We start from the raw sequence: 25,266 nt of genomic DNA, 5'->3' as shown, positions 1-25,266 counted from the left end.
CCTGCCTGGACCACGCGGTGCTCTTTGGCACAGTGGTTCTGGGTAATGGTCCAGGTATGGAGACCTGTGATGCTCTTCAATTGCCCGTGCCATTTGGGATGAGATGAGGTGAGACAGCCATGGTATTAAACTTGCTCAGTGCTTCTCGCATCTTGGTGGTTACTTTTCACGTGGATTTCACCATGGATTTTTAATGAACACAATCTCCACTTCATAAATAGACATTAACCTCTTTTTTCAGGAAAATCAAAATTGCTCTTAAAATTATGGAAATGCGCTAGCCCATAAGTCCAGGGGGGTTGTTCAGCCACTGCCCGAGGGGTCCTGCTTGGCAGGGGGGGTTAATCCCTGGCTCACCGATGAGTGTCTCTGGGTGACTCACGGCCGTGCACTGGCAGGATGCAGATGCAATGTATCCACTGTCATTAATGCACATCAGCACTGATAGGTGCTGAGGGTGAGTTAGTCAAAGACATCCAAGGGGAAAGGTGCCCACCCCGTTTACTGAGTCACTCTGAAGCATCCACAAGGAGATGGGGAGCGAGCGGGGAAGCGCAGCAGGGCGCGAGCAGGGCTGAGCGCTCGGCGAGGGTTTTCTCCACGTGCCTGCGACGTTGGAGGAACCAGGGAGGGCTCCTGCCTGCGCGCTGCCCTGCGGCCCCGTCGGTGAGGGCTGCAACTGTGCTACAACATCTAAAACTCACTTCAATTTTTTAAATGAGACTCGGAAGCAGATTCCTCGAAGCTGGTGTTTGACTGCATTTTGGGTTAGTGCTTGGTGTGGAGAGGGTGGTTTCACGTCCCTTCCTAGCGGTTCATGGGTGGGTTTGCTTTGGCTGACACTTCAGGCCCAGCACGAGGGGTTTTCCATAGCTTTTCTCTGGGGTGAGGCACCCCGGGAATGCATCCATTGCCGCTCGCTCTGCGCAGTCCCACCACTCGGGCTGTAATGAGCCGCGGCTCGCTCGGGGGGACCGCAGCAGCGGGCATCTCGAGATATGTCTTTGATTAAGAAGACACCTGCTGTGATAAAGAATGACAGTGCCGGGATGACAACTGGTGTCTTCTCCCTCGGCTTGTGCGTGCTGACAGCTCTGCAGCGGCTCCGGGGAGGAGAGGTTCCGCAGCCTGTGCCGAGGAGGAGCAGCGGGCTGCATCGCCGCGCGGCAGATCTGTTACACAACCCCTGGTGTAAAACACCGCTTGTGTCACGGGCTGGTGGGACAGCCCCGGGACTCGGGGATGATTTCCGAAATTTTCTTCTTTTACATTTGTGTTATCTTTTAACCATCTACTTGGAGCAGGTACTTAACAGTATCTTCAAAATTAAAAGTTGAGGCTGGGGTATGCTTTGTGCTTTAAACTGTCCCATGTCCTTTGAAGTGATTCTATCGGAGACAGAAACACATCGACTTCTCGCGGTCACTCTCTGGCCGCGTGACGAGCAGCACACCTCTGCCTGGCCACGGGCTTTCCTGGGTAAAGCTGTTGAGCGATGGCTTCGCTTGCCTGGTCTGGTCCCTCGCTTGCCCAAGGTAGGGAGGGATGCAGAGCAGCTGGCACCAACGAAGGTCTGCTCGTTCTGTGGTCTCCGGAGAAGCATGAGAACGAAGTGGGATTTCTGCATTGGGGTTAGCTCACGCTCCACAGCCAGAGCAGAGCCAGCTGCCTTTGGCAGGACCAGAAAACCCAGTCAGCCTCCCTTAGCAGCTCTGCCTCTGGGCCAGCGCCGGCAAAAGGGCCAGGCTGTAATTGAGTTGCTCGTATGGCAACTTGATGTTTTGCATTTGTTTGCACATTGTTGGGAATCAGGCTCCCAGAAGCGGGTTTCCGTCCTCACCGCGCTCCATGGCAGGCAGCCTCAGCAGCAGGGCTGATTCACCCTCGTTTAACCACCGTCTCAGTTCCAAGGGTCTACAAGGATGTTAATGCTAAAACTGCCGCAGTCCGTTTCTCCATCCCACCTTTCCCCATTACTCTGGCCGTGCTCTTGCTGCTGCCCTCCCTGCACCGGCGCTCCTGCCGCCCCATGGCTTGCTTGCCTGAAGGAGAAGGGGTGGAAAGGTCTTCTCACAACAGGGTTTTGCTCCCTTTTGAAATGTGCAGCGTTCCATCTGGGCTTTGCTCATCTCCTTAACCCTTGCAAAAATCACTTGCACACTGTGTGAGTGACTGCATTTGATGGGCTTGAAAATATCAGGGTTTTTCATAGTCATCATGGGGAGAGGCAGGAGGAACGATTATGGCTGCTGGATGGGTGATATTGCATGATGATTTTTCTCAGATATTGCCTGTTTCTTATCTCCTGACACCACAATCTACAGACACACCTGGCGCTGTCGGGCTGCAGAGGATGGCTTAGCCGTTCCCACATCAGGTTATTAGGAACTGTGTTGTTTTATTGTACACAGACAGAGTCATAAAGAAATTGTAAGGCAGGCAAGGGAAGGCAGAGGGCAGGCGTGGGAGCAGGAGCAGCACCTCACTGCCATCCCACTGCCCTCCCTGGGGGCTTTGTGCATTTGCTTTTTGCCAGGTGGTTTGTATTGAAGGAGGAGAATTGGGCTGGGACAGGAGCCTCGGGGTGGGTGCAGGGAACGGAGGGGCACGTGTGACCCCCTTGGCCTTTCTGGGGGCTGCTGGGAGCCCACGGGGGGGTTGGCATTGGCAATACACCCCGTGGGCCTCGGGTGGTGGAAAGCAGTGACAAAAGGCAGCATTGGAGGGTGACATTTGTGTTTGTGCCTCTCGAATGCTCGCATTTCCAATTTCACTGGTGATTTGGTAATTGTCCCCTAATTGCACCTTTACTCTCGGTTCGTGCCTGGAATCACAAGGGGAGGCGAAAGCAACCTCCAAAGAGTCTACCAAAAAGCAACTACCCTTTTAAAGTATTCCTGATTTTAGCTTCTTAAAAATCAGTGTTGGCTTGTGCTGCTGGCACCTTCGTCGAGCCGCTTGTGTCCCGCAGAACTACTCCTGGTCCCAGGGATGGCACCTCTGTCCCCCCTGGAGAGGCTGGGCTCCCTCCTGACAAGGGAGCAGAAACCCCTCAGGACAGGCCGGCTGGTGCTCGGCTGGATGTTAAAGACCAGCTTACAATTATTTTTTGCAACTGTCGGAGTGCTTTGATGCATCAGCATCATCGATTGCATCACACAACATCATCGCATGAGCAATTGCAAGGGGCTGCGAGAGTCGGCGGCTGCCTTCCCTCTGGGCTGCCTCCTGCCCGACCCCGACCCCGGGGCTGCTTGCCCGCCCCGGCAAGGTCACCGTCACTTCGCGAGACAGCCTGCGATCTCACGGCGACTTTCCCTGCCGCCCCGAGCCTGCAGCAGCTCCGGCTTTGCCTTACCAGCCAGCCGAGGCAGTCATTTCTGCCGGGCTGCACAGCATCCTTGCCAAATCCTCCATTTGCCTGAACAGCCTCGCTCAGCTGAGCAAACCTTATCGCGGCGCAGCAGCTGTGCCGCGCGGCTTCGCCGCCGAGCAGCCGGCGATGCTGCCGCAGAGCGGGCTGGGGGAACGGGGACCCCGTGAGGCAGCGGAGCGGGGTCCCCTCCGGACGGGGACCTGCCGCTCCCCCCGCCAGCCCGTGGCGCGGCAGCAAGCCGGCGGGCTGCCGACGGTGTCTGGAAGCCTCTCGCAGCCCCGAGGCTCCTTCTCTCCGCGCCCGGAGAATCTCTTGTCATTCCTGGGCACGCTTCAGCCAAGGATGAAAGTGTTTTCTATACATTAGTCTTTGGCCTTCCCTCCAACGTGGAAAGCTGAAGGAGGACAAGAGTGATGACACCTTTCATAGGAAGTAGGAAAGCTGCAGCCCGGGGCGCGAGACCCCTTCGCTGGGGGAGAAGCGGGAACCGAGCGGTTGAAGCGTGCTCCAGCCAGGGCACAGGGACAGCAGGGAGGCCAGGGGGAGGTGGCGTGCGTGTTTTGAATAATTTTAAATAACAATAATAGTTTTAAATAATACCTCCTCTGCATATTGCCCCAACCTGCCCGACTCCCACTGCCGCCGACCCTAGTCTCAGCCGGCAGCGGCAGAAGGGCAGGTCCCCGCTCCCGGGCAGGGGCCACCGGCTCGTCCCCTCGGGACGGAGGCACCCTCCTGGCTGAGCTTCTGTGCATCCCTATAGGCGAGTGCCGTATGGCTTTCCTGTTTGTCCTAGCTCGCTGGCGGCTGAAGTGAGAGACAGACGTGCCAATGCCTCCGCCCCTGAGCCGCGCTCCCGCAGCGCAGCCCGTCTGCAGGCAGCGAGCGCTCGGCCCCGGGGAACGAGTGGTGCGGTACGGCGCGGTACGGTGCGGTACGGCGCGGTACGGTACGCTGGGGTGCGGGGCCGCTGCAACAGAACGGCCCTCTCTGCCTGTTCGAGCGTGCAGCGGCCACGTCAGTCACGGGTGTTTGGGATGTGTGAGCTGGTCTCCATCACCTGCGGTTCAGCACAAGTGCAGTGGATATAAATCTGCAGCAGCTCGGTGTGTACATCGGGTATAGTGTCTGTGCCGCTCACCGGAGGATCTCGGAAGCAGCCCTGGGTCCCAGGCAAGCGCTTTTCAGGATATGCAGGTTCAGTCACTCCTTCAGAAATCATTTGCATTGTCAATTTGGACAGCTCTCCCCCCCAGGATGGTGAAAAGTCTTCCAGAAAATAGGAGAAGCAGAACATCCCGTTGGCATCCAGGAGCTTTGTTCCTTGGGGTCCGGGTTTCGTCGTGATTAGCCCCGCTCGCAGCGCAGGCTCTGGCAGCGCTTTCGGCCGGCTGGGCGGCAGCGCTGTCACCTCCCGCGCAGAACCTATTTCCAGGGCTGTGCCGAGGGCTGTGAAATCCCAGGCTCTGTGCGGCTCCAGCTGAGCACCCAAAATGAGCAGACGCTTGTGATCTGCATCTCTCCAGTCCTCCACTACCCATCTGTAAATTGGGGATAACATCACCTGCCCCAGCTCAGTGCAGGAGCGAGAGGAGCCTCTGAGACGTTCCCGTGCTGCCGGAGCCGAGCGGGAAGCCTGCGGAGGGGGAATAGCTCCCTCCCGGCAGCAGGCGAGCTGAATGAGGCCAGGGCCGTGCGCTGAGCGCCGAGGGCAGATAACGAACATGCTCCGGCAGAAAGCAAAGTGCCCCGAGGGAGCTGGCAGAGGTGGAGCGGGTGAGGGATGGGGAGCGATAACGTAGCAAATACTGGTAACCCAACATACACGGGGGCTTGCCCCAAGCTGCACAGACTGCCCCATCCCCACAGCCCTCAGTGCACCTTTCATCGTCTCCTTTAGCCGAAACCCTCCGTGCATCATCAAGGGCGAGGCAGGTGTGTGCCATGAGCATTAACCAGGCTGGAGCTGCTGGGCTGCAGCTGGGACAGACCCATTAAAAGGGCTGCTGCGGGGCACCGGTTTCCCTGCAGGGATGTGCAGTGTGGGCTGAGGGCAAAGTGATGGACCCTGGGCACTGAGCCTGAGCTGAAAATGGGGGAGTGAACCCGCGGGAGCAGCCCCAGGTAAGCTCGGGGGGGGCCGGTGCCGGCAGAGCCAGGGCGGCGCAGGCAGCCTGTGCCGTGCCGGTGTAGCAGCGAGTGTCCCGGGGGGCTTCCCCCGTGCTTGGGGCAATCAATCCTGTGCCTCTGGTAGGCACAACCCCTCCGGCTCTCTGTGCTGTGCCGTGGGGCACAGCCCTGCTGTCCTTGAAGCCAATGGCAAAACATCACCTGGCTTCAACAGCAGCAGGATGGGCTCTGCTGTGTGATTTAATGCAAAATAGGAAGAAGATGGAAAGCATTGGCACGAGCTGTGAAGCTATCTGCTTGCCCATCCATCTCAGGGTTTTTTATGTTTTTCTTCTCTCCCCCTTCAAATCTCTATTTGGCTGCTGCTGCCTCCTGGAAGGGCAGAGCCCTGTGGGAGCTGGGGTGGTTTCAAAGCCCTGGAGATATTCTAGCAAAGTGTCTTGTTCTTTGAGTCGGATTTGGGAAGCCGGGGGAAGGTGAGGACAGTTTATGGCCAAAGTAATGGTACAAGTGGCTTGGGGACCCACAGGGCAGTTTGCCCAGGTCTGACCCATGTGAAAGCAGAGCAGGTTTGTAGCCGGGAGCGTGGTCCTGCTCCCTGCTCCGAGGGTGGCCGGACATTGAGCCTGCAGTGCCGGCGCTGCAGCATGGGCAGGGGAAGGGAGAGCCTTGAACAGAGGAGTCCCACAAGCTGCTTGTGGGCAGAAGAGTGTTTGAAGGGCCCAGGGAAGCTGGTTGCAATGTTTTGGGGTCTCTCAGTGCTGTGAAATCCCAAAGCGGTGGATGATGGACAGGGCACACCATCCTCCCCTAGGTGCCCTCACCGCTGCCCCCGGGCAGGGAGCACACTGCCCGTACGGCAGCGTCGAGGAGTTTCCAATGGCAAAGCCCTCCCGAAGGCAGCGGGGCAGAGCGGGTGCTGTGCGATGGAAATTGCTCTGAATTTCTGGAAAGCTTACCAGGGCATAGATAGGCGCCTTTTATTCCTTGGAGGGGGAAAGCAAGGTTGGCATCACTCACTTGTTCACCAGCAAAGTCCTCCCCTAATGCTCAGTCTGTAGGATAGTCCCTTCTTGTTCTCCAAAAAAAGCCAAGAGTGAAACTATGGTGCTACTCTTGAATATCACTTTTCCCCATCTGGGGCGTTGGAACTGGCTTCCCGGGGCTCTCTTCCCCTCCCGCAGATGGTGAGGAGGCGGCTCTGCCTCCAGCAGGCAGCGAGCTAAATCCGTCGGTGCTGGATGTGCTCCGGTACCTGCGATAGCGAGTGGGGCCGGGCAGGACCCTGACCCTGGGCTGCACAGAGCAGAGCAAGCCTGGTGCCAGCCGGGTAAGGCAAAGCAGGGAGCCTGCAGCTGCAGACTGCCGGCACCCCCCGCTCCCGCGCCAGCAAACATGCAACACGATGCCCACTGAATTCCCTGGAATAAATAGGCTCTGATGGATCGAGTCCCTTTTAGTGCATCAGCTGAAAACTTCAAATATTTATATCATTAGGGAGATGTGACAGAAGTATATATATATTAAAAAAAAAAGGCAGGTGCTTGAGTGGCAGTCACGTATTTGAAGTTCAAATACTTACCTTCAAATCAATGCTATAAAAGAGGAAGGAAAAAATAAATTTAGTATCACTTTTGCAAGGAAAACAACCTGCCGAGCCTCCTCCCAGGCTAAATGTGCTTTAAAGATTGACTGTGCAGCTGTAAAAACTATTGATGAACTGTAAACATGAAAAGATCGCCCTGCTCGCGGCCTGTCAAAAGCATTAGGTTGGAAATGCTCTGTGCTCCGCTCCAGCATGACTCACCAAGTCCTCAGCAAATGTGTTTATTTGTAAAGATCCTTATTTCAGAAATAGTGACCTTTTTAATGCCTTGTGCAGCGAGCTCGGAAATTCGAAATTGCCTTTTAGCAACTCGCGAGTCTTGCTGAAGCTCTGACAGTGCTTTCCGTGGTGATTTACATATTTTTAGCCTTGATATTCTGCACCGTGGGGCTCCTTTGGAAAATGATTTGCTTTTCACAGCCCTCAATGCAATTTGGCATCTGCAGCACTGGGCTGAGATCAGGCTGTGCGGAGGGCACGGTGGGATTCGCTCGCTCGCCTGTCGGGCTCTTTACAGCAGACCTTCCGAGCCTTCTGCCTCTTTGAACCCTCCCTGGTTTTATTAACATCCTCCTTGAAAAACGGACCGCGGTATTAGTCACAGATTGGAGCAGCTGCTTCACCTTGAAATAGGGAATAAAACTTTGAAGCTGTTACTCCCGGCTGCTGTGCGTCAAAGCCCCAGGTTAGCTCTTTTGGCCATCACACTCATCCTCACCCGCTTGCCTGCCGGGCTGCCCGAGCTCGGGGTCCGCGCTCGCCGGCGCGAAGCCCCGGTCGCCGGCACTCCCGCGGTCTGCCGTCGGTTGTGCCAAAGCAGACTCGGTGACCTCGCCGCTCCGTGGCCACGGCCTGTCCCCTTGTTCCGAGTCCCCGCTTGCGCCGTCAGATGCCAGCCCGCGCGCGTGGAGCGGTGGAGGGAGCGCAGCGGCGCGGCTCCTCGCTGCGCCAGGGCGCGCCGGAGCCCGGGCAGGGCAGGCGGCCGCACCGCCGCTGCCCGGCCACGGAGCATCTCCATCCTCACGGTCCTCGGGAACTTCCCAGCGAGGCGTTCAGCATCGCTCTTAATTGCTCAGTCGGCTCCTTCAGCGTGTCTCTTTAAACTCTGGGATGTGAATATGCTGAATATGAAATGTCGCAGTTGTAATAACAGTTATTTAACATTTCTCGGTCCTGTGACTAACACTTCTGCCATTTCTGTTTGGTAACGGGCGATAGCATTGCTCCTTTCTGTTGTTGTTGTTCATCCTAATGCATCGGGGAAAGATGTTTTGATGGTTTTTCTACTGTTTGTTTGTGTCCTTTATCAGCGCTCTGCAATTTCTAGTTGCTGATTTATATTCAGAGTTATGAATATCTCCTTTCTTCTTTTTGTTGGGCATGTTTTTATTTTTATAGCTGTTTACATATTAGCCAGGCAGTTTTTAAACCGATGCAAACTCCTGTCGCGGTTACGAGTTTTGGGGTAAAACACTCCTAAATCATTCTCTATTCAGAGTCATGCTTTTATGCTTAAATCCATTCTCCTAACTGATTTGGCTTATAATTGTTTTCTGCTCTGTGAATTGACCTTTCAAAGCACCAAGAATATATGCTAGTGCCTTGGACTTGCCTCTGTTTGCCCATAAGAAGCGTAATCAAGTCATGATTGCTTGGACTTGAGCAGCAACTAGTTTTTAATTCTGTGATCCATTCCCCTTCAGCTGTCAACACAGAGTCTAAAATAGCACTCCCCTGTGCTAGATGCCACGCTTCAGAGCTATGAAATTGTCATTTATAGGTTTTTAGAAATTCAGAGGACATTTTAATACTGGCGAAGTGAAACCTCCAGCTTCCCATCATAATGCAGCTTTCTCTCCTACTTATTATAAATAGGTGCTTAAGCAGCCTCTGGTACAATCTGGCCTCCAGCACAGCTCGGGGTTTGAAGCAGACACCAGAGCACCCCGTACCTACAGATTATCTTTGTCAGAATTACTGGCAACTTGTTTAACCAGAGGATCCCAGGTTTTTACACTCTTGACCCTTGTTTTTCCCACCTGGTCCCTTCTGGGCAGGTTTTATCATCAGTTTTCAGCATTCTGACCGTATGGAACTCCATAGGGCTCAACCGCCACATGGGTCAAACTCACTCCAACAAACGAGCGAGTCCGGATCCTTCTGTTCGTTATCCCAGCTCGCGCCTGGGATGCGCAGGCAACCCAAGGGTTGCCTTTTGCTTTCTGGATGAGTTTTGTTCTCACTGTCGTGATGCCGTGCTGGAGAAGGGCTCGGTCGTTCCCCGGTTCCTCCCTCCCTCTTTTTCTGCTGGTTTAATGCCTCGGCGTTGCTGACCGCTGCCGGGGAGGCCGTCACCGCGGGAGCGGTGACCACCAGCCTTCTCGGGGTGGCTCTGGGAGCTGCTGCTCTTTGCAGCGGCAGCGCAGCTGTGTGCCAGTCCCAGCTGAAGGTTTGCCGACACAAGGCACAGCGCTGTGCCGGAGAGGCTGCGGAGGCTGAAGATGGACCGTGTTAATAGGAAATTTCAGTTATTCCACAGACCACAGAAAGGGCGTCCCAAGATGTGACACAGAGATGGAAGTTGTAGACGCTGTGAATGATGCTTTTTGGAGGTGCTGGTCAGCCTGGCAAGGGACACAAGTCTTGGTTCAGTCCTGCATCCCACCTCTGTGAGGTTACTTAGTGACCAGAGTGGGGTGATGGGGTATGATGGCTCCAAACACGATGGAGCCAGGCTAGAGGTACACCAGCAGTGAAGAAAAACAACAAAAAATTATAGTGAAAGAGCAAAGGAGAGAAAAAGACATCATTTGATGCATGGAAGTTGTGTCCAAATAAGAGAAACAAAGGGGCATGAATTTCAACAAGTTAAATGAGGAGACATTATAGAGCAGGCAGAAATGATCACAAAGGACAACTTGCTGAAGGCATAAAAAGCAATAATAAAATCTTTACTCTCAAACACGTCTCTGGCTGCTGTAGGGTGGGTGTCTGGCAGGTGGGGGACAGACCTGTTTCCCCCACGTCCTGTTAGTAAAAGGCTTTGTGACCCAGCGGTCTCCCGGGGCTGAGCTGACTGCCCCTGTTACCGATAGCCAAAGACTAGGCTGGAAGGCAAACCCTTCCCAGAAGCTCATCAGTTAACCCAAGTGCATCTAAAATGTTCATTAAATGAAGGAGAGCAGGATCCTGCCCTGACTGCGTCTGCGCAGAGGGAGGTCCTGGTGCCTTGGGCACGGAGGTGCTCAGCCAGGGCTCCCGCTCCTGCCCCGTCTCTTACCATCAATGTCTGTGAGCAGGCAAACAAACAAAAGGTTATTATTTTTTTAATTACTAGAATTGTATTAATTGAAATGGATAAACTCAATCAGTGAAGCTCATTAATTTCTAGCACATGGCTTATTTACGCTGATTCTGGCTGCTCCAGTGCTCATTTCTCTATCATAGGAACGTCAATTACCTTTTAAAATAAAAATCAATGTTTAATCACTGTTAAAGATAAAACATGAAACGGTTTCCTTAGACATGCTGATGAGCGCTCTCCTCCCCAGACCGATGCGAGGGCTCCCGGCATCGGCAGCCGGCTGCCCGTTGCCATCGGCGTGCCGCGGCAGGGATGGCAGCGCGTTGGCTGCCCTGCGGGGAAGGGGCCACCCAGGGCCCCCGCGCTGGCCGCAGCCCCCCGTGCCTTCCCACCCCATCCCGGCCGGCCGGGAAAGCCCGGCATCTTCCTGGGAGCCGGGTTTGCGGCGGGGCGTTTCCCTGCCATGAGCTCCACCGATGTGGAAGGATGGAGGGAGGAAGGAAACCCAGGGGAGTGCGGGGGGAGACCCTGGAAGGCAGCTCCAGTGCATTGCGTGATTACTTTTATAATGAGAAAAACAAAGCTAAACCCTTGAAGCAGAATGCTAGAAATTACCCATCATTTTCAAACTTTTTTTCCTCCTCTATTATTCAGAATTGTTTTGCTTTTCTGAACTGCCTTGTGTAGGTTGCAACAACCCCACAGATTCCAGAATGGGAGATGATGAGTCACTGTCAAAATGTAGATTTTTTTTTTCTTTTTTTTTCTTTTAGCAATGCTGAGGGAGTAAAGTCTCTGTGACACACGCCGATCGCCGGCACCTCGCAGCCTAAAACTGGCAGAAGCTCCCAGTCCACCCATGGGTGTGAGTGGCTGGGCTGTGCCCACGACCGCCCCGACGTGTCCCCCGCGGGGATGCCCGTCACAGGCAGCGTGGAGCTGGGTGCTGCTCCCCAAACCCCCCCGAGCTGTCAGGGATGCGCGGGGCAGGGGGCTCAGTTCTTGCGCTGCTGTGCGTCTGTGTTCAAACGCGTGTTTGCGCTGGCCTCGGCGTCCAGCCGGCACCGCAGAGCCCACCTCTGCCGCCTCCTCGCTGTTGCGCTCCTTTCATTTGACTTGGGTTTTTTCCACTGTTTTTTTTTTTTTTACAACAGGAAAAAAATCCTTCAGAAAAGGCATATCTGTGTAGGTGACTCTGCTCAGACACAAACCACCACCGCAGAGAGGGGGAGAGAGTGTGAAGTAGAGATGGAGCCAGATTACACCGGTACCCCAGTGGGAAGCTGGTGTGGGGCTGCTGGGGCGATGGGGATGTGCCAGGGGGGAGGACTCAGTCCTGGGGAGGAAGATTTGTCCCGCTGGCAGGCGGTGGGGAGCCCAGCATCCATCCCAACAAGGACAGAGCTGCTGGCTAGAGAGAGTAACACGGAGCGGGGGTCTTTTTTTTAAACCAACACACAGGTTTTGCCTTAATTTAGTGAAGCTTAAGCAAACAGATGCATTTGTAAAGTGGTGACAGTTTATGGTCTGAGTAATTACAAATCCGATTTGATGGCGAGGGCCGGTCACTCGCCTGGCTTCCCGAGGTTTCCCTGACTTTGGGAGGAGAGCAGACCCCTTCCCAAGGCTGCTGCGTTGGGCAGCGTCCTTGGCTCGAGCAGCTCTTCCAGCTGGGTTGCTCCGAGCCGTGGGTCTGGGGTGTCCGTAGCCATCCCACCAGCCTTCCCTGATGCTTTTCTAAGCTGCTTGTGTTGTCTTTGAAACCGGGCTGTATCAAAGACTTTGTGATGTGGGAGGTGAACAAGATGCTGGGGGGTGGCTGGAACTCCAGCAGCCCTTCCCAGGGACATGGGACAGAGCTGCTGCTCGGTGCCGGCGCTCCCGTGGTGGCCAAGGGTCTGCGGCGACGGCTGGGTCTAACGCGGTCCTGAAACCCTGGAGCTTTGCAATCTCACACGGGGGACCTTGTGCAAAGAGCCTCAGGATCCCTTGCAGAGCGTGAAGCTGGGGAAGGGAGGGAGTAAAGATGAATTTCTTTCCATCTCTCCAAGCATCTGGGAGGTGGGTGGGAGGTAAAAAAAGATGAGCCCTGAAGTTTTAATTCCTCGGAGATATTTAGGTATCTTGCTCTTGTTACTCAAGGGAGAGCAGAGCCTGAGCGTCTCTGAGGATGTGCTGCAGGCTCGTACCCCAGCACTCGACAGCTCAGCTTGGACCTCTGATTCTCCAACAAATCTTAATTTTCAGAAAACTTAAGCCATAATGACGCCACCACTTCCTCCAAACAGATTTGGTGTGACAAGGTATCTTTAGGAAGGCCATTACTGTGAACCACAACTTAGGAATAACTCACTCAAACTTATCGGGAGGTGTGGAGAGCCGAGGGCTGAAATGTGACCTTGCCCCAGGACTTCTCCTGGCTGAGCCAACCAACACAGGGGGAGAGGGGAGTTGTGTTCCCGTTTAAGAACAGTGATAGCTCATCTTCTCAAGCCTGAGTCTTAGTTTGCACACTGAGCAGTAACAACCAGAATAGTCCCTGGAAAACTGTTCCACTGGATGAAAAGTAATGAGATTTTAAAACCATAACTAGAGCTCTTTAGTCTTGTGGCTCTCCAGGTTAGGATCGATATTCTTAGCCATATTTCCACCAGCACGAGACTTGCGCTTCCCTCGCAACCCCCTCCCCACCCCCCCGCCTCCCTGGGGAAAAGGGCTTTGAGAGGAAAAAGACCTAAGATCAAATCAATTAATTGCCTTTGCATTCTCCAGTAAATGCACTGCAGAGAGTACGTACATTGAAATACGAATGGACTAAAGCAACAGTGACAAAATCCTGCTGGAACAAAATGTTACCCTGTGTAAGACAGCCCTCGTCCGGGGGAGAAGGGGTGACTCGCAGGAGGCAGGCGTTAGTCACGTTCTTTAACGTGCAGCTTGGGGATACTCTGATCTGGTGGGGATGAGAGGGATCGAAGAATCACGCGGAGCGCGGGATGAAAAACAGCCCTGCGGGAGGGGAAGGGAAAGGATGCCTTTACAAAACCACTGAATGCAAAATGTGTTATATGAGTTCATCTCTTCCAAATTAAATCCGATGTTACCTAAAAAGCAGGGTTTGCTGCAGCGAGCCTGGAGCTGTTGGGCAGGGACACCCTGCAGGCACTGCACGGCTGACAGTCCCATTGGCGTGTACAGTGCTTACACATGGAAAATGCCCGGGAAGATTTGCCAACTGGAGAGGGCTTCCCTGCAGTGCCTGGGGACGCTTGGGGTGCCCCTGGAGTAAAGCGGGACCATTAAATCGAAGGCTTGAACTGAAGCTCACTGAGACTGGTACAGAGCACGGATGGATGCTGCTCTGCTGCTGGCCAAGGGTTTGCGGCAGCTGTGAAGGACGAGGAGAGAGGTGGCACCTAACTGATGGTGGCACCTAACTGATGGTGGCACCTACCTGATAGCAGAGCTGGGGTTGCTCACGCTGACCCTGCCAAGGCAGGGTGCCCCCGGCACCCCCCAAGGCAGGAGGGCCAGGGAGAGGCTTTCTGCAGGGCTCGGGTGGCTCAGCTCCTGGCTGATTTTAACCCAGCCTGGCCAAGGAGCGCGGTGCCGCGTTCGAAGGACAGGCTTGTCCTGGCCGGCCCCGCACCATCGTGAGTGCCTCCGCGGCAGAGGGAGGGCATGGCCGATCCCCAGCGCTCCCGCTTCCCGCCTGCTCGCTCGGTCTCACCCAGGCACTTACGGCGGTTGATGTTATCGCTCTCTTGTCTGATTTAGACTTCAACGTACCGGCCCTCGGGGGCCGTGCCTCCCCTCCCTGGGCACGGCGGCAGCGTGTCCCACTGCCGGGGGGTCTGCGCTGCCTTCCCGCTGCCCCCGGAGCTCCCTGCTCCTGGGGCTGGCAGCTGTGTCGGCCACGGGAGAGCACCGAGGCAGCGGTGGGTTGTGCAGCCGCGGTCACCGCTCTGGGGCAGAGGGGAGGAAAGCCAAACGGGAGGGCCGCGTAACGTGGCAAAGGATTATCTCGCAGGCTTCGCGGCCGGCAGTTGTCCGGCTGCTCCAAGCCGTTGTTCGCGCGGCTCCTTGCAGGTGCCTGTTGGCCGAGCGCTGTCCCTGCCGGTTCGTGCGTCGGGGGGACCCCAGAGCCTGTGCTCCCGTGGGGAGGCTGAGCTCGCCGACAGCCGTGCCCGCTGGATGCGCTCCACATCTTCTCGAGTAGGACCTGCTGAAGCAGGGGCCAGCCGGGTCTGGTTCCTCGGTGCAGAAAGAGGCGAAAGAGAGAAGCTGTCCCGTGCTGGGGTGGCGAGGGGAGGCAGCGCCGGCTGACCAGGGCTCCCCGGCACAGCCCCAATTCCCAGCCAGGAGGCTCCGGAGCCGGGCTGCACAGCCACCGTGAGCAGAGCTGCCTGCTGCCGCGTCGGGCTCTGGGCATGGAAGTGCAGTAATAAGCTAAGTTGGCTAATCAGGATTCACACTGCCGGGGAGAGAAAATTACCCAGATCTACCACAGAGACAGCTGAGCGGGGAATGAATAACCACAGCAGCACGCTGCCTTTGCTGGTGCTCTCCTGGCCAGCAGATGAATTAAACCCAAGGTGGCGTGACTCATGCACGCGGCGCAGAGTCGCGGCGCAGGCATGGGTATCAGCTGGGGAAATTGCTCGCCAGCGGGCTGGGGTGTGCCGAAACCAGCGGCCACCAGCAGCCCGGCGCGCTCCTGGCTGGCGGGAGCTCCCCCCTTCCTCCTGCGAAGGGAGAGGAGCCCGACCACCGGCACCAAAGGGAACAGCGACTGCGGGGGGAGGCAGCGGCACCCCAACCATCCCATCCGCGCAGCACGAGCCGCTCTGGGAGCCGTGCCCAGCCCAAGGGCTCGCAGATGGATGCCGGCAAGGGGCACGGTGCCGCCCGGGCGAGGCGTTAGCAGGGCCTGAGGCTGTGAGTGCCCGGAGCAAGCGCCTGAGCCCGTACCCGAGTCAGGACAGTGTCCCGGTGAGTCCCGCGCTGGCCAGTCCTCCCCAGCCGATTTTTGCCTGTGGCCGGCCCCGGTGCCTGGCAGGGCTCGAGCCCCGGGAGCGGGGGACATCTCGTGCCTGAGCTTGCAGCCACAGCCTCGGTTCTGGCAGGGGTTCAGAGACAGCCGGGAGCAGGCGATCCGGCATCGCCTCTGCCTCGCGTCCTTGCTAAGAAAACGTGGGCAGAGGAAGGAGGCTCCGGAGTTTGAGGACTCGGACAAAACCGGCTTCCTTTCTGCCTGTGATGCCGTGACGCTGCCTTTGCTGGGGCCCAGCTATAAAGCCGGGAGAGGAAAGCTCGGAGTTGCATCTGCCGTCACGGGGGGACGGGGAGCCGGTGGCTCGGGGTGGGAGTGGGAGCACCCCGGCTGCTGGGGGGGGACGAGCCCCCCGCCAGGGCCAGGAGCGGCCGCCCCATCCTTCCCCGGAGCCCTTTCCAGCCACCCCTCCCCAGGACAGAGCTCCATCCCCAGGGAGCGTTTTGGGGGTCAGGGCAGGCTTTTGGGGATTTAAGCCTTGTTGTGGTATTTGTTTGGAGGCTGGGAAGTTGTGTGTCAGGTGACTCAGCGGTTGCCATGGCGACGAGCATCGGTTAATGAACAGAGGGAGTAAAGGAGCCAAAATAAATGTCAGAGCGTGAAATAGATGCGGTGGAGCCGGGGCAGCGCGGGCAGGCGGCGGGGCTGCCCCCTCCCCACCTGGGGGGGCCGGTGGTGCTGCCCTGCCTGTCCCCGGCCGGGCTGGGGCTCCCTTTGCCTCGGCGAGGACGGATTTTTGGCTAAACCACCTGTGAGGAGCGTGGCGAAGGGCCGGCGAGTGAGGAGCGTGGCAAGCCCCGGCCCTGCCGCCTCGAAACGCGCAGCCCCCAGCCCCGCCGGGGCACGCACGGGTTGTCCTCGTCCCCTGGCACTGGGCGGCTGGAGCCCCGCTGCCTGCAGGGACCCGGTGCCCTGCGCCCGTCGGAGCAATCCGCAAATATTAGCGATGCTGCCGTGGCTGCTCGGCATTTCCCTCTGCCACGGGCAGCGGGAGGGACTTGGTGGTGGGTCCTGCAGCAGCAACGCTGAGCGAAGGCTCTGCCCCTGCCCTGAGAAAGTCACTTCGTTGTTTTTTTTTTTATTTTATTTTTTTTTGCGTCCCATTTCTGTCGCAAAGGAGGTGTTTGGGTGGGACAGGCAGGGCTGAGGGAAGGAGGGAGGTTACGGATCCCCGTGGGGCAGAGCAGATGCAGCGCAGCTGTGTGCGGTCCGGGCGGCTGCGGCAGGAGGGAGGGATGGAAGGATGGGTGGGTGGATGGACGGACGGATGGATGGACGGACGGATGGATGAGTGTCGCACCCCAGCCCTGCCAGCCCGCAGGCAGCGGGACAGGGAGTGTTTGCATCCGCACAGGGCATCCCCTGCACTTGCAGGTGCCTCCTGCTCCAAGGTTTGCCCTCGTCCCTCACAGTCACAGATTTACCTTAGACATCCTATATACCAGAAGCAAGGCCCCCGGGGGTCCTGGCTCGTCCAGCTGCTGCTCAGGGTAGGGGGGTGCCAGCCCTGTGTTTCAGTGAGGGCTCAGTGGCACAAGGAGAACTTGAAAGAGATCGAGCCCAAGAAAATTAGTATTCTCACTTGCACGCTGTGCTGATGGGCTGACTCACTCTCTAAACTCCTTTCCCACATGGCACCAAGGGAAAGTTTCCTCCCGCTAATCAGATGATGAACACCGGCCCCGCGACCCTACCCGGGAGGTTGCTGCAGAGGGAGATGTTCCTGCGCTGTCACGGTGCCTCTGGAGAAGCTCTCGCGAAGTCCTGCACGCTGCGTGGGTGTCCCTTGCCGACAGCAGCTTTGCAGCCGTTAAAAGTCGGAGAGGGCAGGTCTGTCCCACCCGAGCGGGTCGGGGCTTGGGGGCTGCGAGGCAGAGCGAGGACCGAGGTGTTTAGAGACCAGCTGGAAACAGAAACCTCGGTGCTGTCCTGGGAGTGACGGCCCCGCACTGGGTGAGACTGGAGACGTGTCCGGGGGGGACCAGGCACGTGCCGGCTCTGGGTGTCCTTCTGGGTCCATGGGGGTGTTTTGGGGTGCTGCGGGTTGGCACGGTCCCACTCTGGCAGCACGTCCCCGATGGCTGGAGAGCAAAGGGGCAAAAGTGGGGGGTGGCTCTGGGGTGTGGGGGGCAGAGCCTTGCTGGCGGGTATGGGGAGAAGGTTGGAGAAGGTGGGTGGAAACCCGAAAGCTGAGAGGAGGAGGAGGATGGGCGCTGTGCCGTGCAGCTGCCGTCCTCGCCGTGCCCAGTGCCTCCCCAGCCCCCTTTGTGGTGCCAGTTTTCAGCTCCCCTTCGCCTGCAGTTCCCAAAGCACGGGAGCAGGCGGTTCTCCCTTGGATGCCGTGTCTCCTGCTTGGATGACAGCTTGCCACCTCCAGAGCTTCATTTCCAGGCTTTAATTGATGCCTGTCACGATGCTCAGCTCCCCCAAGCCCGTAGCCGGAGTGCAGGCTGACAGTGTGCGGCCGTGCAGGACACCGTGCGGGTGGGCTTCTCTTGCCTGGAGCCCTGTCCCCTGGTGGCATGTCCTTTGTGGTCCCATGGGAGAGGGGACAGAGCCAGCACAACCTGACCACGTGCTGCAGCCCTGCCCCTTGCCACTCCAGAGAAGTCACGGTCTGTGCCTCAGTTTCCCCATTTATAGCATCAAGGGCAGCGTTTGTTGGCACCACAGAGGAAGCATCGTGCATACTCTTGCATTAGCGTTTTCTGCTTGCTTTGGAGAAGACGGCTCTGTGAATCCTGCAGACAGAAGCGGCTGCTGCTGCCCCGGGGCCCTGAGGAGCCATGTTCCTGTCCAGCACCGTGGCACGGCCCGAGCTCTGAGCCATCCCCCAGCAGATATCGAGTGCGGTTCTCGGTGTCTTGGCGGGCTGCCACAAGGAGCAAGCTCACAGCGTCCACAGGAGGTGACGGGCTGCATCCATCACAACAAATCCATAAGCGCAACTGGGCATAGCCAAGATATTTTTATTATTTTTTAATGCCTTTAATTTCTCTGTGCCTGTCCATCAGTGGCACGTGGACCAGGCTGCTGGGGCTGGAGGATGGTTGAGCAGAAGAGGCAAGAACCCGTTCACAGCCAGCCCCTGCCCCAGGCTGTCCCATAAACACGTCTGAACCATAAGGCTCTCCCCCGCCGCGGACACGGCTGCGCTGCCCCGTTCTCGCCCCGCATCCGCATCTTGCAGCATGTAACTGAGTCCCCAGTACATCACGTGCCTGAGCCTGACTCGTCCTTGGCTTTTTCCTCTCATGGCACAATTGCACGGCTTCAGCACAGGAGAGAGATGAGCCCGAAAGCGCAGCGAGGAGAAAGCCAAAGCAAACAGGCAGCCGTTTAAAGGCGAAATGCGTTTGTTTTGCTTCAGAGGCAGGAGAAAAAAAAAAAAAGCCACAGAAAAAGAGCATTTTTTTTTTTCCCAAATGCTAAGTGGGAGGCCAGCAGATGCCAGAGCATCTGCCTCTTTCCCCAGGCCTTCCAGGCAGCGTTGCCGGTGCCCACTGCGGCGGGGCTGCTCTCACCCCCACTCCCGAGTCGTGCCGTGGGGACCCATGAGCAGGAGGGGAGAGGTGGCACGCGTGGAGCGGCCGGGGTCTCCTGGTGGGACCGTGCCGTGGGGCGGGTGGCAGTCCTGCCCGTGCCCAGCTCATCTGCGATGCCCGCCTGCGGCACTGGGTGCTTATCCATGGTCGTGCGTGGGTGCGCACGCGTGGGTGCTGTGGGGACATGTGAAAGCAGGCTGGAAATGGGGTACGGACGGGTCGTCTGGGCGACTCTGCCTCCTCTGGCCTCTGCCTCGGCACGAAGCGGGTCTGAGAAGTGGCAGGAACATGTAAGCAGCCTGCAGACTTTTTGTAGTCGTTTAAATGAACTCATCTGTGCCTCCAAAAAAATCACGTCTTGGAAGTTAAGCTGCAGCCCAGATGTTACTTTAGCAAATGTGCTGAGGCTCCTAGTCTGTGCGGCAGCCTGTGCCCTGCATTTGTAGGTCAGCAGTAAATCAAAGCTGCTCTTTCGTACAGCCGAGGGGCTGGGGCAGGGCAGCCAAACTGGGAGGACTGGGCAGGTCTCTTGGCACTGCAGAGTCCCAGGGTGGGGGCTCTGCTCAAGCAGCCACACTGACCCCCGTGCTGTTGTCATGTCCAGCAGGAATTTGATGTGAAAGCAGATGAACCCGACATCCCAGAAGGAGCCCTGGGCTGCAGCAGTGGAGCACTTTCCCCAGGGCATCTGAATAAGGTGTTGCTCGGACCTGCAGGCCGGGAGGTTTATTTACGGCTGCATTGATCCTCTGTCAAAACCGATGAGGGTTTTGCCTGGGTGCGTGGGTGCTGAGAGGCAGCAAGTGCCTGCCCTGCTTCGCCTCCCATTCACTGGGGAAAACGGGCCAGGCGAGCCTTGCCGTGTCCACGGGTGCACCCGCGGAAGGAGGGAGAGCTCAGCAGAGGCAGCGCCGTGCTGAGCACCGCTGAGCTCCTGGCAGCACCGCACAGCACCGCGCAGCCGGAGAGGGGAGCGGGGGCTGCGCTGCGGAGAGTCTCTGCCCACGGCTGCCGTGGGGCTGCGGGGGGAGCAGAGCAGCTTGGGCATCTCCTCCCAGCTCAGCAGCGATGTGAATGACAGGACTTAGTTTGAGACATAAACGTGCAGCCCCACCGGAGGGGACGGGCAGCGCTCGGAGGGTGCAGGAGCAGCCAGGGACCAAACTGTCCCTGGGGACCGAGGGCAGCGTTTGGGGTCGCTGACGGCCCCGTGCCGAGCGGTGCCCGAGCGGCTCCTGGGCTGGTGCCGTGCCGGCCCCGTGCAGCACATCCAGCAGTGCTCCTGCCAGCGCAGAGGGGTTTGAGGGTTTCTTGGCTTGTGTCTTCCCAGGAACCTTCCGAGGAGTGTGCAAGAAAATCGACCACTTCCCCGAGGATGCGGATTACGAGCAAGACACAGCCGAGTATCTCCTCCGTGAGTCTGCTTTCCCATAGCGTGACGGAGCCGCGGGCGCTCCCTGGGGACCCCCTCGCCCCACGCTGCGCTGGCACCCCCTCCCCATCCCCCAGAGCTTCACCCAGCAGGTCCTTCCCCCCCCACTGGCAGGAGACCGATGGGTCGCAGCCCCCCAGGCTCCCCGCACAGCAGCGGTGACCCTTTGGGTTACCTGAGCGTGGCCACGTCACACCGCAGCAGCAGCGTTAATGGCCCATTTGTCTGGCACTCGCTGGTCCCAGCAGCTGCTGCGCAGCCTGAGCTTGTCGGGGTGCGAGGGCCGCCGGGGACCGGGACCCCGCAGGTCCTTGGTGCAGCACCGCGGGGGTGCCGCGTTCGTGCCGGTCTCCCTGTTCCCCGAGTCTCTGCGGCCAGGCTGGATTTGCTGGCGCTCGCCGGGAGAGCACGACGAGCATCTGCCGTGCGCCCTGCCGGCAGCAGCCGGGTGCAGGGAGACAGAGTGAAAATAGAGCTGGCGGCTCTCCTGGGAAAAACGGAGTCCTCCTGTCTCGGTGGGCCAGCAGAGCCTCGGGGCAGAACCCGCGGGTTTTTCCGTGGGGGGACCTGCCGCTGGGATGAGGCTGACGCTGCAGAGAAGAGGCACCGTCCCCTGAGCGCCAGGCAGAGACGTGCCCGAGCGAGCGCTGGGGCACCGCGGCGCGGGTTGACAGAGGCTGGACGCAAACGACGCGCGCCATGAGATGCAAAGCAGCACGGGCGTGCGCCGCCCGGCACGTCGGCGAGCGCGCACGTGTGTGGCAGACTGCGAAGTCTGCTCGGCAAAAGGTTCATTTGAACCTAAATTTCCACGCCTAAATTTCCAAACAAGTAAGAAGATAAGGCAGCAGGGGCACATGGCAGCCTGGGAGGCGTTGGCATCTCTGGGCGCTCTCTGAGCCGCTGGGGCTGGGAAGAATCCCCGAGGACAAAGTGACCCCCAGCACCCATCGCCCTGCGCTCAGCCCCGACCCCCGGGCTGGCAGCGGCTCCTGCCTGATGCAGCTGCTGCTCATCCAGATGTTGCTCTGAGCTCCCCACTTTCTAACTCTGCAGGGAGCCATCAGCTCTGCTCACCCGTCTAGGAGGGGAACGCGTTTAATGGAATTGGTTTGCAATTTTAGTAGATTAGCGTTTAAGTTCTCCCACCCCCTCCCACATTTAAAATAAAAAGTCTATTTTAAAGCCCCCAGAATGGCATTTTAATGGGGCTTCTCTGTATTTCTGTGCTTTTAATAAAGGCCCTAATAGAGGAAAGAGAGCCCAAACCAAGGCACAGTGTATTTTCGGTGCAGCAGGTAGTCATTTGCTGCACTAATTACTCTCAACTGTCATTTTGGAAGCTGAACTTCTGATAGGCCACATAGAAAAGACCCTTCTTTGTGTAGCGCTTGGTCAATGACTCCTGAGCATGCAGAGACAGGCACTGCCGGAGCTAATCCCCTTGGGATTAGCCCAGCATCGGGGTCATGGCATCACACGTGGTGGGCTCAGGGTCTTGGGCTTTTTGTTCATTTTGATAACGTTCCTCACATCAGAAAATGACTTTTTGTTGAACTTGGGGTGCGTTAGTTTGTAAATTCTTTACTTTCAAAGCAGCCGCGATAATTTGGGGACCCAAGGGACAGTTTCCCGACCCCTGTGGTTGGCAGTACCGTTCCTTGCCAGCGTGGTGAGAGCTGGGGGGTTCGGCAATCCCAGATTCCAGAGTCACGTCCACAGCCAAAACCCGTGGGTGGTGTGTTTGGGAATGGGAAGGTAAATTGCTAGTGCTGACTGTGTGGCAAGACTGGAAGAAATAGCCTAGGAAGCAAAAAAAAAAAAAAAGAAATTCAGGGTTTAAGCTGTTTTTGTGATAGCAGGCCTGAATTGCAGGGTTTGCAGGGCTGACGCTGGGCTCCAGAGCAAGCTCGGAGCAGAGCAGCTCGGGGACGAGCAGAGGATGCATAGTGGGGACCAGTGCTGGGTCTCCCCCATCCCTCGTGGCAGCAACCGAGTGTGGCATTGCAACAGTTCTTTCCGGGCACTGGCATTGGCGCGGGAGATGCCAGCAGCCTCCGCACAGGAGCAATGCCGGGGGGACCGACCCTGCCTCGCTCCCTGTCCCACAGGTGCAGTGAGAGCATCCAGCATCTTCCCCATCCTCAGCGTGGGTCTGCTATTCTTCGGAGGCCTGTGCGTGGCAGCCAGCGAGTTCTACAAGAGCAAACACAACGTCATCCTCAGCGCCGGCATCTTCTTCGTCTCTGCAGGTAGGAGCTGCCCGGCGGGGTCTGGAGCGGGACGGCTCTTCTGGTGTAGAAGTGTGGGAGGGCATGGGGGAGCTGGAGATGGGTTGTGGGTCCTTCTGGGCTGTTGGATTCTGGAGTTCATGAGTTGTCCCGTCCTGGTGGAAAACTCCTCGTGGCAGGGAAAAAAACAGCAGAGGTTTCTGGTAAGTGGCCACTGTGCTAGACAGCACTTCAAGCATCTACCCTGCTCTGCCCCAAGCAGTCTCCATGCAGGGGCTGCAGCCCAGGAGGGGCTCCTGGAGCAAAGCTGTCCCACTGGGGGAGCACCCGGCCCCAGGGCAGGTTTTGGGGCACTCTGCCCTCCATCACCGCCGAGCAGCAGGTTGTGGGACCAGACAAGGGCAGGCACTGCGCTGGCAGCAGCCGGGACCAGGCAGCAGGCAGAAGGGCTGCCGCAGTCCTACGAGGAAAATCACTCTCTCTTGAGAGGCCGTTCCTTCTGGATTACTCATTTCTCTGTGCGCTGTTCCCCAACGCTTCCACTGATTATCGTATGACAATGTCTTTGTCTCAAGGAACTGCTTTATTTTGTGTTTTTCTTCTCCCCACAAAGAGACAAATTACTCTCCCTCCTTCGGCTGGCAGGAGCTGCTGATGCAGATGAGAAAACAACAGAAAGAACATAATCGATTCATTAAATAAATCCAGGAATACATCAGCCGCTCCCCAGCCCTGCGGCACAGCCCCGTGGCACTGCTGGCAGTGCAAAAACTGCCCGGATCCCAAATAAAGCCTCTGGGGTCCAACAGAACTGAAAAGAGATGGAGCCATTCCTGCTTCCCTGTGCTCCCAGGGCCATGGTGAGCCAGGGCTCATGCCGGAGGGATCCCCTCCGTGCCCCGTGGGTTAGCTCTGCTCCGGCCACAGCCCCGGTGCCCAGCACCGTCCGGGCTCCTGCGGTCCATTGCTCAGCGAGCAGCTCTGCAAAGCAAAACCAGCTCTTGAAACGTCCCTTTTCTAAGCAAAATAGTGGCTGTTCCTCCTGCCCCTCCAATATAGGTGAATATACGTGTATACTGGGTGTATGTGAATATATGTGTATACTGGGGATGGCAGCGGAGGTCTGTGACGGGGTTTGGCCCTGGTGTGCTGGCAGAGGGGCTGGTGCCCCATGGAGCACGGGGGTGCAGCCATGGCCCCCAGCACCCTGCCCGCCTGCTGAGCACCCCGTGGGTCGTCACGGGCAAGAGAAGGGCCAGGCTCCTCCAGTCTGAGCCCCTCCGCTACCGGGAGGGGATCGGGCTGCTGCTGTCCCCCGTCCCTCTCCTGCCGCTCAAGCGAGCACCTCTCCCTCTCATCCTCCCCTGAAGGTCTCAGCAACATCATCGGGATCATAGTCTACATCTCGGCCAACGCGGGGGACCCGGGGCAGAGCGACTCCAAGAAGAGCTACTCCTACGGCTGGTCCTTCTACTTCGGAGCCCTGTCCTTCATCATCGCCGAGATGGTGGGGGTGATCGCTGTGCACATGTACATCGAGAAGCACCGCCAGATCCGTGCCAAGTCCCACTCGGAGCTGCTGAAGAAGTCGGCCTTCACCCGCCTCCCCCCCTACAGGTACCGCTTCCGCCGGCGGTCCAGCTCCCGCTCCACCGAGCCCCGGTCCCGGGACATGTCACCCGTCAGCAAGGGGTTCAGCACCATCCCCTCCACCGACATCTCCATGTTCACCCTCTCCAGGGATCCCTCCAAGGTCACCATGGGGACGCTGCTCAACTCGGAGCGGGACCACGGTTTTTTACAGGTCCATAACTCCATCCCCAAAGAGTTCAAGGAGTCTTTGCACAACAACCCGGCCAACAGACGAACCACGCCGGTCTGAGGCGGGCAGGGGCGTTTTGTCAGGCTGCATGACATCATCCTCGTGACGGTGTAACCCGTGAAATCCCGTTTTTAAGGACAAACCCAGATGGCTCCCCGTGCCCCTACCCGCGGGGCTGGTTTTTCACTCCCGAAATGCCACTGGCCGGGCCAGGCCACTGCGCCCACGGTGGGACCGGGACCCCCACGTCCCTCCCTCCCCGGCGGGGAGGGGACGGGGGCTGCGCCGTGACCCTGGCCGTGGTGCCCCTGCGGACTGAGCGGGGCTTCCATCACCACCCGGGACAGTGGCTTCCCGAGGTCTCCATCGTTAATGTTGATCATAATCGCAGTGTTACCTTAGCTGTTTGTCCCATGGAAATGCTGGCGATAGCCCTGTCTGTGAGAATCCTTAATCTGGTAGTTACGTTTAAGCGAAATTGCCTGGAAGTCCGGAGTTTGAAGCACTGAGTCGGTGCCGTAGCGAGTGCTCGTGTTACGAAACCCCTTTCCCTGTCGTGATGGATGGAGTGCTCGGGCTGGGTTTCTCTATGGCGTTTCGTGCATGCATTAAATAGCTTGGAATTCAATTTTGTCATGTCAGGTTGGAAGAAACATCCTTTTGCAATTTTCTGTGGTCTTGAAAGGGCTTCTTTCTTTCCTTCTTTCTTTCCTTTTTTCTTCCTTTGGTGCATTCAGGCCATGAAAGGACTCAGGAGCAGAATTCCT

The 25,266-nt window shown here is 57.6% G+C and overlaps 1 protein-coding gene across 1 annotated transcript in view; it reads left to right on the top strand.

Moving 5' to 3' along the window:
- The window catches only part of CACNG3 (calcium voltage-gated channel auxiliary subunit gamma 3), a 32,023-nt gene extending 7,412 nt beyond the window's left edge, over nt 1-24,611 (top strand). Inside the window, exons 2-4 of the mRNA XM_075058349.1 lie at nt 20,345-20,428; nt 22,558-22,698; nt 24,048-24,611. Coding sequence (XP_074914450.1) covers nt 20,345-20,428; nt 22,558-22,698; nt 24,048-24,559 — 737 coding nt within the window. The 3' untranslated portion in view covers nt 24,560-24,611. The remainder of the gene's footprint in view (nt 1-20,344; nt 20,429-22,557; nt 22,699-24,047) is intronic.
- The last annotated feature ends 655 nt before the right edge of the window (nt 24,612-25,266 follow it).

Source organism: Buteo buteo, chromosome 27 (assembly GCF_964188355.1).
Source record: "Buteo buteo chromosome 27, bButBut1.hap1.1, whole genome shotgun sequence".
Classification (NCBI taxonomy): domain Eukaryota; kingdom Metazoa; phylum Chordata; class Aves; order Accipitriformes; family Accipitridae; genus Buteo; species Buteo buteo.
This window is presented reverse-complemented; position numbering and strand designations above follow the sequence as displayed.